This window comes from Leuciscus leuciscus, assembly GCF_965113295.1.
Source record: "Leuciscus leuciscus genome assembly, chromosome: 23".
Classification (NCBI taxonomy): Eukaryota; Metazoa; Chordata; class Actinopteri; order Cypriniformes; family Leuciscidae; genus Leuciscus; species Leuciscus leuciscus.
The window spans coordinates 9630319-9642524 of NC_138747.1; the positions used below are offsets into that span (position 1 = coordinate 9630319).

The 12206-nt window shown below is 38.0% G+C and overlaps 1 protein-coding gene across 1 annotated transcript; it reads left to right on the forward strand.

The window, feature by feature from the left end:
* The first annotated feature begins 76 nt into the window (after nt 1–76).
* pir (pirin) lies at nt 77–12152 on the forward strand. The gene is made up of 9 exons (XM_082156641.1): nt 77–326; nt 411–503; nt 2873–2953; nt 4526–4732; nt 6865–6949; nt 9997–10041; nt 11016–11098; nt 11213–11279; nt 11691–12152. The coding sequence occupies exons 1-9, from the start codon at nt 234–236 to the stop codon at nt 11807–11809; spliced, it is 873 nt and encodes a 290-aa protein (XP_082012767.1). The 5' UTR covers nt 77–233; the 3' UTR covers nt 11810–12152.
* Nucleotides 12153–12206: the final 54 nt, after the last annotated feature.

Genomic DNA, 12206 nt, shown 5'->3' on the forward strand with positions numbered 1-12206 from the left:
TGCTGGTATTGTGATCTGTGTAGGAAGCCTTGGCAAACCCAAAACGTCAACATAAAACAAACACCTGTCATAGGTGAATACACACAATCTGACAGCGAATGACATTGCAAAGCAGAGCTTTTGTTTAAATAAATGTGCATCTGAATAAGCTTTTGACTTCCGGTGCATTTGGGCGCTCACAAACTGAGAGCTGAAGCAAAATATTGTGATCATAAGTAGATACCAAGGTGTTTATGATGATGAGAAGAGTTTCTAAGGTGGTTTTGAGTGTCGAACAGTCTGAAGGCGTCGGAGCTCGAGTTCGCAGGAGCATTGGACGGAACGAGGTGCTGGTTTGATCACTTTAGTATTACGGAGTTGCGTTTGCTTCGAAATGCACGATAAATAAACTGCATTATGATTGATTTCAGCTGAAGAATCTCGACCCCTTTTTGATGCTGGATGAATTCTGTATCGCCAAACCAGCGGGTTTTCCTGATCATCCTCACCGTGGATTTGAGACGGTAAACGCTATTATTAAGTCGTGTATTTTAAAACTATACCATTGCATTGCTGTAATGGAAAGGGCGACACTTGTCAAATCCATGAATTCGTGCAGTCAGATGAAATAAACAGAAATTATTAGTGGATTAATGTTACTAAACCAATACCTTGTTGCTTCCGACCAGGACAACACGGAATCTTCCGCCAGGGGGCGCGTGACGGCTCAAAAAGCTAAATCTGGACTTTTATTTTGGATTTACGAAGTGCGTTGGTACACTTAAATGTGTAACTATTTAATTATACTAAATAATAATCAATAATTCTTCTGGCAAACAACCGGAAATCTGTTTACGGTGGGGCATCTAAATCTAAATAGGATTATCATCCTGTAATGACAAACGGGTTATGGTTAGTCCACTCAGATAATCGCTGATAAAAGTAACAGGTACAACGTGATAACACCCTTCTGCGTGTTTATGAATGATGGTCCTGCAAGCAGTCTGAATGAAGTATTACATTTCTTCTTAAATTATGACACTGAGAATTGAACTGTTTTTTCAAATAGGCTACACTATGCAGAGAGACGAGAGAGTTAAAATAGAAGAATGTGGACCCATCAAAAGGACAATTATGACACCTCTTGACCACTAGAGGGCTCATATTCTTTTAGTTCATACATGTTAGCGATGAGGTCGTATATATGTTAATGTACTCCCAAAATTAACTTTTAGCTGATATATGCATTTAAAATGTAACGGACCAAAAATATTGATGACTCATCCTATACTATATAGACTTTTGTCCAATCAGATGCTCTCTAGAGTGATAATTATTTTTAAGGAACAAGTCCTTTGATATGCAATGTCCAAACACAGAAAAGAATATGAAAGACGTAAGCTGGCGACTGGCAAGAATATATAGATCATCCAGTAAACCACTCCCGTTGTTTTTGGCAGTTTGAGTAACGTTACTCAAGTTCTGTTCACTCAATATGAGAGGATGTATGGTCATTAAAAACGCTTCCTTCAAAATGACAGTGTTTTGGCCAGATCTGGTCCTGAGAGTATTATTTGAAACTTGACTAAAGAAAAGCTGACTTAGCCTCTGAATTTGTCTGCTTGATTATTTATTTACAACATCTGATGTACTCATTTGTTAACTCACAGTTTGACAAAATGCCTAGCATAAACTGTTTCTATGGAAAGCGGTCAGTGTGGTTGTGGAAATCATTTAGACTTGTTTATGAGTGTGATGTCATCAATTGCCATCTGCATTCATTTCTTATAGAGGATGAGTCACTCTGTGTCACCTTCCTTCACGAATGGATTTGTCTTCTAATATTTGTCAGACTTGCTGGAAGTGACTCCTTAAGAGAGCACTCTAAATCCAAATCCTGGAAAAAATAATCTAAAGAGGTAATTTGTTTTGCAGGGATATATAACACAGACAAACAATATACAACGGACTTTAGTTCTAGGATATACACAAATTAAATCGAGGCTGTGAGGCACAAATGTCCAGGCTGTTCATCGGGTCATCTGTGTTGCTTGAGACATGCAGGTGTGTTTGTTCGTGAATGGTCACGTGACCATCAGATCGCAGCTGTGCTTAGAGATCACAGGCTGCCTGTGGCCACAGGTCAAGCAAGCCTCTGAGGGGTCAGATGTTGACCTCTTACCCTGCATCCCGTATCCTGTTGAGAGCAACGTTGTCTGTGTGGGAGATGACATGCAATCCCTCCAGGGTGTATGTCGGACCACCTCAGCTGACCATGGAGATTCATTTTTGCTTTTTTCAGTGGACAAATGGGAAACGGCTGCAGGCAGATTTTGTTCATTGAAAACATGCTTATATAATTTATGCAAATTTTAGATAATGACACATTAGCATCTAGCCTCTAGCTCTGTCTTGGCTTGGAAGAACTATGTTTTTTTATGGTGCCTAAAAGACCTTTACTGGGCATTCATAAAACATGTACATTTTTATTTGTGCCAGAATTATTAACTGTAAGATTTTGATCAAATATTCATCATCAGCGTCACTCATTAACAATTTAAATTTTCCATCTCACTGCATGGGACATATCTGCTTTTTGCATTTAACTTTATAGTCCATCAGAGCTTTACCAAAATCCCTTGAACATACATTTTTTGTGTCTACTCTGCAAACACAGCCCTTGAAATATGTTTCACCTTTCACCTGTACGACTTTTGACATGTTTATTTTTCTCTAAATGAACATCAAGTTGATGACTTTTCCATACTTTCTGTCTTTTGCGAGACTTTTTCCCCAAGAAACTGCTTCATTTTCAGAAAACTACAATCTTACACCTCATCCCTCTATTTTAAATACTTCTGACGTAAGGGTTTTGTTTTCATTTGTTTCACAGGTAACATACTTGTTGAGTGGAGTAACAGCCCATGAAGACTTCTGTGGTCACAGTGGGAGGTTGGAGCCTGGGGACCTTCAGGTAGAACAACAATGAGACCTTACCATCTCTCGAAATGATGAAACACTCATTACTTAACGGTGCCCAAATCAATACCCCAAATCAGGTTTTTTTGTGACATGACAGTGTGAACAGCACAAACCACATGGAATCTGGAATGGAATTCAGATGATCAACATTCGTCACAATTCTGTGCTCATGGGAATCACTTCAAAGATCTTACATACTTGACGTTATCAAGAGTTGCGAAAGGTAGTCGGTGGAAGGGCAGTGATGTGTCAGACTCAGAACTCATAAGTATTACAATGACAGCTCTATGCAAAATATGAGGGCCCGTATCATAAATGTTTAAAAATTCTGCTCTCTTTTTTCACATCCTGCTCTTTGTGTTTATACTGCCTGTGTTTAAATTCGCTGGCTTCGTGGCAGATCACACAATAAGTAAATGCGCAATTGCTTACTTTAATGTCTACCTGGTTTACTTCCGTATGACGGCTTGCTGTGTGAAGTCTTTTGTCAATTGACGGTTTTATCAATTGAAATTGACCACTGCAAACCTTAGGAAATCACATTGCATGATTCATTTAAATATTACCCACCCATAAATTTAGCAGCCTGACAGGCAAACTCCAACAAATGCAAATGCAACAAAGCTTTTTATCGCTAATTTCTCACTGAGTGTCTTAGTAAATCCTGACAGTCGTTTTATAACACCAAAAGAGGATTTGCGCTGGCGCAAGCTGTTAGTAAATCTGACTCTGACTCTTAATATCTAATATTGTTTTAAAAGGGCCTTTTACTGAACCAAAAGTAATGTACACCAAAAGTGTACACATGGGCAAGTCTTTCATGGATAGAATGAAAGCCACCATTTTTTTTTTTTATATGCATGCTGTAAAAATGCAAGTTAAAATTAATTAAAATGAAAGCTATAAAAAAATGTATTTACATTTAATAGGATTTTATATCCATGCACACATGCACTCACCAAATGGACTAAGAGCTCGTATACCCGTAGGGCACTTTCTGTGTTTTCCTGTGTCGTAAAGCTGTCTCACTTTCTCCCGGGTCAGTGAGGGAATTTTAATGGGCCTTTAATAGGTCTGTAGCACTCACTACTTTAACTACAGCTCGCACCTAACCTCCAGCTACCTGGGCTACTGCCTCACCATCAAACATAAGGGACTCCCTGATAATACCAGGAGAGCAGTGAAGAAAAAAGCTGCATGAGTGTTTCATGTTTCAAACCACCTATTGCATAATGGCTCCCCAAGAGGGGCTTCTAAACCTCAGAAGGAGTGGAAACTTTCACTAAGAGAGAACGAGAAAGGAAGAGGAGAAAGAAAAGTGCGCCATTAGGCATATTAAGCTGTTGTTGTAAAACTGCAGTGGTTCATTTTTACATTGAAATATAAGCTCATAAACATCTCTCATGCTCAACATGAAGATGACATTAACCAGTGTAAAAGCCCCTAAACCAAGCGGTTAGTCTGTTTATTGGTGATTACAACCAGATAAGTCTACCATTAGGAATAGAATAAAACATTCGTTTTTGTTCTTACTTGGCTACGTATTTGTTCTCTGTTGTGTTAGTGGATGACGGCAGGTCGTGGGGTGGTTCATGCTGAGATGCCTGTGTCAGACGGACGCATTCATGGCCTTCAGCTTTGGGTGAACCTGAAAAGTGCAGATAAGATGGTGGAGCCTCAGTACCAGGAGCTGAAGAGCAAAGAGATTCCCAAACCCAGCAAAGATGGAGTCACTGTGAATGTCATCTCGGGGGAAGCTTTTGGAGTTAAAGTAGGTGTTTTATGGTCATAGAAACATCAGAGATTTCCAATTAATAAAATCTTAAAATTCATTATATTGCTTGTGTAGAATAAAACAAGCTCACAAGTTATAGTGATATCTGATTTGTTTGTGAATCATTCATTGAGTTATGCCCGGTACACATTACACGATTTTGGGCTGTCCAAGATGAAAGAGGACCAATCGTGGCGATTTCTGTGGTCGCGGCTCCTAAACAGTGGTCCTAAACAGTGGTCCTATGTCGTACAGTGAGAAGTTTTCAAAGACGAACGTTGTCACGGTCTTGCGACCAAAGATAGCCTGCGATTAATATTCTGACAGAGTCAGAAATTTAGCATGATTATCTCACAGTGTGTTTGCTGTTACGACCTGTTTCTACTGACTAGCCTATAAAAATGCAACATGAAATGGCGTATTGATCCACGCGACATGGCGCTAAAACTTAGAACTACTTACCTCAAGCTCCATTCACAAAATTAGCATGCCAAGTTGGCCTTTCCTTTGCCATGACCACGTTCATTTTCTCCTCTTTCGCTCCCTATGATTCATCTTGCTCTATTTGTTTACATTTAGCGCATGCTGATGACATTTTATTATTTTATACTAGCTTGCGTCATAGCCTACGTCTACGATACGTTGTGATTTGTAATGATCTTATAGGATTGCCGAAATCCCAGTCTGTGGCAGGCTTTAGACTTTTCCAGTCGGAACTGTTCACAAATTGATATGTATCATTCATAAGCGAATATATCTAAATTTGAATTGTTTAAAAAAAAAATTCAAACAGGATTTATCCAGTAATCATAAACAACTGGAGAAGCCATGGAAATTCATTTGGGGAAAAATTTGGGAACCCTCTTGAAAGGCACAAGTGATTCATAGAGCAATCTTAGCCCTGTCCCAAATGGCATCTTAAATAATCGTGATCTTCCTATGAGTAACGTTGCTTTGACTGTCGGGAAGAAGTCTGCTGCAGAGCTCGCCTCAGTGCGGGCTAGGCAAAAGTACGCTTCGAGGCTGCATATCGACCGCAAAGGGGGCGTTCGCGAGCACACTTCTGTCTCATGGACTTCACGATCACACTCAAGCTGCGGCCATTGCAAGTCTACAGGACCATAAGTGCATGTGAAGTGTGCCATTTGGGACAGGGCCTCAATCCTGTTTCTCTTTCTCCTCTTTCTTCTTATAGTTTCCATTCATATCTCTCTTTTCACTATCAATACATGTTAAAACCTCCAAAAATGATTTCAAAAGTTGTTTATTGGAATAAAAAGGTGGAGGTTGGAACTGTCTCTGTAGTTTTTAGATATACTGAAACATTAATCTGAAGTATGGATGATTTTGCCAGCCAAGAGGACTGCTTGTTTATTAGGTGATAAAAAACGTGCTCCTCATAATTATTCTAAACTCTATGAACCAAACCACTAAGAGAAAAAAAAAGTAGCCTGTACGCATCCATCTCCCTGACACTTGCATCTGCTTATCGTCTGTAATTTTGCAAACATGTTCATTTGTCCATCCATTTATCAACACATTAAAGCTATTACCCACGCTTCTGTCTGTCTTTTCTCATCTATGATTTAAGGCAAAAAAACAAGAGCCTAGAGTCATCACTGAATGTTTGATCCAAACGGCCGACTCCTTTGTAAATGTCCCATCCAATCGGAACGTCCGAATTACAATCTGATACTGGGGTTCATCACGCTAACTGTTGCTGCAAGGCCATCCTCTTCCCCCTCTCTCAGACAACAGCAGGAAATTTGGAGCAGGCTTCATTGGAAGTGGTTTTTGCGAAATGTTTTAAATGTATAATGTGGTTATGGAGGGTTTCTCTAGGGCAGAGGGGTGGATGCGATGCTGAAGTTAAATGTGGGTCAGCCAAATACTTGGGCTTACTGGAACCAGATATGCACTGGAACTCACACACAATGTTTTTACATCTGTTAGGGCTCATAATTTAAACAATATTGAACAATTTATCTCGTTTTTTTGTCTTGCAGCAATAAATAAATCTGGTAAAAATGAATGTTATGAATAAAGAACATAAAATGTTGTTGTCACAGTAGTCTTCTGCTGTAATAAAACATCGTGTTGTGGTATTTACATGTTATTTCTGTTGTCAGTCAAAGGTTTACACGAGAACTCCAACCATGTACCTCGACTTTATGCTGAAGGAAGGTGCAAAGCATGTACAACCTGTTCCTAAAGGTAAAAGATGATTATCAGATGTATTTTTTTTTTCTTACATGTGTTTTCCCCCATGTTAAGGAACGTTTTCCATTAAATCCTAAGTTACTTACAGAGCGAAATTACAATGTTGTTCACAATTTTGTCATTATAAACATGGTTTACCAGGAAAACCTTGTAAAGGCAAATACATTTAGCAAGAAATGAGTCTTAATTTTCCTTAAAAAGTGCCTCACTCAAAGTTCTGGGAAATATATAGTATTGTTTCATTTTTGCTCAAATAGTGAATGAAGTCATACTTGATTCTTTGAGTCACAACAGTGACTCCTCCTTTGGCTACAAAGGCAAGATGTCAAGTAACACAACTAATCTAAATGTATGATGTGTTCTTGTATACATGGAACAGTTTGACTCACACTTAAAGTGTTCTTAAAGATACAGTATAGCCTACTGGCATTAGTATTGAGCTTATTTTACATCATTATCAGAAACTGACCGCAGAAAATCACTCAAGGACCCCAAAAAAATTGTTGGAAAGGTTGGGTCAGGCTTTTCAATCCTGGTCCCGTGTGCATCCACATGTAGCCCCAGAATGTCCTAAAGCCCTATTCGCACGGGATAGGTATTACCTGGTGACCTCTAGTCATTTGTAATATTTGCGGAGGTTGTCTGTGATCTTAATCCCGTGCGAATCTCCCATGTCTGTAATTTGTAAAGTAAAAATTCCCCCGCAAATGACCTACCATATTTTGCCGAACACCGAGGTCCTGTGATAATACTAGTCCCGTGAAAATCAGCATCTTTGTGATTTGGCGGAGTCTTTTATATTTTTTTCAAGGTTTTTGTTTCCTGTGCGCTTCTTTATCCATCTTTCGCGAAAAATGGAGGCTGCGTTGGAGTGTTTTGATAGTATTTTAGGTGCTGGGTCATATCGCTATACACCATATGATACAACTATACAATTTGCAGAAAGAGAAAGCTGAAAACCATCAGTAGAGCAAAAACAAAAAGAATGGTTAGATGGAGATGGACATGTATCAGCATGCGGTAAGGAACATTCTTCTGTTTATGATATCATACAGCTAGACCTATAATAACGACAAGACCTTTCCAAGCAATAGCCTATTGACATCATCATATCCGGGAGATAAGTCAGTAAATTCGAGTAAAATCGCAGGCTTCGCTTATCCCGTGCGAATGCGCCATACGAAGTTCAGATGAGGGTGGGTAATTTCTAAATCACACGAGGTCCCCAGATAATACTAACCCAGTGCGAATAGGGCTTTAGTCACGTCAAGATAAGAAAAAAATATCATATAAATGGCTGTGTATAACGTTGCAACATGACATCATGACTTTGCGTAAACATACACGCCACTTTCAAGTCAAAAGTGGCGTGTTATCTATACGCATTTTGAGCTATCCGCGTGTATGTTCACGCCGAAACGAACCGTCATCTTCCGCGTGTATGTCTACGCCGTTAAATGTCCGAGCGAAACGGAGCAAAATGTACGTGGAATAATCATGTTGGTCCCCTTTGGAAAACGTGTAGATGTCACAGTTTAACAGCCTCAGACGTGAATCTTACACGTACCATTATCCCCGGACGTTTGCTAATCCTACCCCTAAATCTAATCATAACCATTTCTTAAAACTATAGGCTACAATAAAGAAAAACAACAGACAGACAAGTATAATCACAATCATTTATTTAATGAGAAAATGTCAAAATCGGTACCAAAAGTTGTTCACGTGACGATGTGTCGCAGTCCTCTCTGGCAGTGGTTTTGTGTGAGGTAACAGACAGAGCAGAATTTAAGTTATTAATTCAAATCCATGAAAACGTTAATCCGTCTTCGGTTCGGTTCGCTCCCTCTGCGCGGCAGTGCGCGCTTCATTTCAAATGTGAATGTGCATGACGCAATCTGTGACGAAGCAGGCGAGAGCCAATGAGCGTTTGATATTACTGCCGTAACCATAGTAACCTGTCGCTTCTTGAGGGCGCAATTTTTGAATTTGAATTCATAACAAGCGCGGGGTTTGACGTTTACGGTCAAGATGACGATTACTGGATAAAGGGCTGAGTTTGGATCTTTTTCTTGCAAATAACATATGGATTCTGAAGGTTTGGATTACATCAAGCTAATAAAATTGGTGTATTTTGTGAATCGATGTTGTGTTGTAAGGTTAGTATAAATAAATTATTATTACTTGCCTGTCTGTTGTTTTTCTTTATAATTGTTGCCTAGGTAGTTTTAAGAAATGGTTATGGTTAGGTTTAGGGGTAGGATTCGTAGCTCAAACTATCTTTTAATGCCATATTGTTAATAAAAATGCAATTTTCCTACATATCTGTCCATTACGTTTTATCATTTTAATATTGTCCATAAAATGGGTATGTTTAGGTGTGGGAGTAGAGTTAAGGGATCTTACATTTATAATCTATACAATGGTATAGGAAATTGTACAGATATCTTCAAGATATGGCAAACGTGTATGGGCGTTAAACTGTGACATCTACACGTTTTCCAAAGGGGACCAACGTGATTATTTCACGTCTTGTCGTGATACCGGGGAATCGATATTTTTTTTCCTAGGATGGTAGGAGAAGATTAACCCCAGTGACGGGTAGGTTTAGGGACTTTTAGGGAGTTGGGGTAGGTCATATCTATACAGTAATGTAACGTTAAGTCAACGGCGTTGATAAACACGCTGAAAAGCGATTATGCGTGTTGATAGCACGCCAAAAATGGAAATCGAATTGGCGTGTCATACATACGCCATTTCATGAGATCAGTCTGAACGTTATATTATTTAATGGATACATATTATTAATTTTACTTTATATTTCTTTGTTTGAAAAATTACATCTTCCGATTTTATTACAGGTTTAAATCTCATGTTTTCAGTGTGATCTTAGACTTTTGGACCCCACTATATATTAACATATTCATGTAAACTGAGTCACTTTTTGACAGTTATCTCAATGTCAAAAGTGTATTACTCCTACACTTATTATTTTATAATTATATAGTTCCATTGTTTTAATTATCGTATTCCTTTCTCAGGTTGGACGGCTTTCATCTACACCCTCACAGGTTCTTTATGCACTGGTGAGTTCAAATGAAGACCACATAAAAAGAAACGTTGCCCTCCTGCAGGCAAATCCACTACCATAGCAGCTTTCTGACCTTGAAATTCGAGCAGGTGCTTTATGATTCTTTTTCTCTTCCTCTCTCTCTCTCTCGCTCTCTCTCTCTCTCTCTCGCTCTCTCTTGGACATCTGACAGACATTTAGACTATTCCTATGATCCTGTGCCAATGGCAACTCTAAACTCTCACGTTGAGAAATGAGATTGCCAAAGCAGTGTTTGATATGTTGATTTATCAGGTTGATTTTGATGATTTCCAGGTTGTAGGAAATTAAACACACAATCATTAAGAGTGAACACTCCACCTGTGACTTCAAAGAAGTTTCTAAATGAATCTTGTATTTTCATTTTTCTCTGAAATGCATTTAGCATAAATTGAGCAGCTGTTGAGAAACAGACTTCTTGAGAAATGATCTAAGTGGGTGGGATGCGATGCGTGACCATCTTTACCCTACAAAGCACATCTCTTGCATAATTTTTTTCTTATTTATTTTGGTTTGTGGAGTATTTGGTCTTCTGTATTTGGTCGCATCTGCAGCCAATGAGCTTGCTATTCAACATTTGAATGGCTGGTTACCATTCACTATAGCAGTTTGCAGCACACTTTCAGAGTTCGTCTAAAACCCTCCACCTTCCCCAGCTCCACCTGTATAGATCTGCTATGGGTAATTGATATATGCAGTTTGTGCAGCAGCAGTATGTCTTACATAATCACAGCAGCGTATTGGCATATGTATTGGCAGTAGCAAGTTCCTGTACTTGCTCTGCAGCGCATTAATCTACAACAATAATCAACAGCAGATCTATTCCGCCAAGACCAAATACATTAACATTGTATGCTAAAAATCATGCAGAATTGTCATGATAGAACTAGTTTTATAACATAATTTGTATAGGATTGTGAAATTTATTTTGGCTGTTGGAATTCCCCTCAGGCCCAGACAATGATCTGCGGACGATTGAACCACATCACACGGTGGTTTTGGAAGATGGTGACTGCGTCAGAGTGGAAAACAAGGTTTTCTTTTCCTATTGTTCCTGTAAAGCTACTCAGTTTTTTTTTTAAAGTTTTTATACAAGTTCAGGTTTAGTCTAAATTCAGGCTCTTTATTCCCTTCATTATTATTTCTAGGCAGAGGAGGAGTCTCACTTTGTGTTAATTGCAGGTGAACCAATTAATGAGCCTGTGGTTAAGCATGGTAAGTTATAATGGTAGAGGTAGGTAATATTCCTCATTTTAATAACCAAATATTTGAATTAAGGGTATCAAACAATAAAAAATTTGTAATTGAGTTTTAATGTATGATTTGATGATTAATCATTAATTAAATAAAATTAGTTGCATAAATCAGTATTTTCTGAGAAAAGACCCCAAATAAAGATTATTATTATTTATTTTTTTGAATACAAATATTATTTACATGGATGAAGGGACAAGCATGCTTCTTTAATTTACATTAAATTGACAGTGTTAATTTGCATATACTGTATATTGCTTATACATTTATTTTATTTTAATTAAGATATATTTGCTTATTTATTTGTTATATAAACATATCTATCTATGTTATACAATTTATAGATTTTTCTTATTTATTTGTTTGTTTCAGGGCCCTTTGTCATGAACACACAAGAAGAGATTAATCAGGCCATCTCAGATTTCAGATCAGCCACTAATGGATTTGAGAGGGCAAAAGTTTGGAAATCAAAGATTAGTGAAAAGTTCTAAAGTTTGCATAAATATCCCCTCTATAAGAATATATCCAATATGTGCTTTGTTTGTTTTTTGTGCCTTTAACTTTAACTGAGCAGCCTCAAAAGGTGGATATTTGAATCATGCTTTTGAAATAAAAAGTGGCACTTCCACTTTTTCCAACTAAAAGAAAAAAGAAATTCCAACTAAAAGATTTATATATTTTTAAGGGTGCATTTTAATACTTTTTGGGGCCACTATATATGCAACATGTTACTCAAATTTCTGATGTAATTCTGATTGTAACAAAGGATTTTTAGTCTGTATCACCTAAAATGTATGTAATTCTTATAATTAAAGAAAATATCATTTGACTATTTATTTCTGTTTTTATTTTGCATCTGGCTCTGGTTCACATTGTATCTGGTTTAAC

Coding starts and splice junctions, on each gene's coding strand:
- pir (XM_082156641.1), top strand. CDS start 234: ATGATGATGAGAAGAGTTTCTAAGGTGGTTTTGAGTGTCGAACAGTCT. Junction 4,733..6,864: donor GGGAAGCTTTTGGAGTTAAA/GTAGGTGTTTTA, acceptor TTCTGTTGTCAG/TCAAAGGTTTACACGAGAAC. Junction 11,099..11,212: donor GCGTCAGAGTGGAAAACAAG/GTTTTCTTTTCC, acceptor TATTATTTCTAG/GCAGAGGAGGAGTCTCACTT.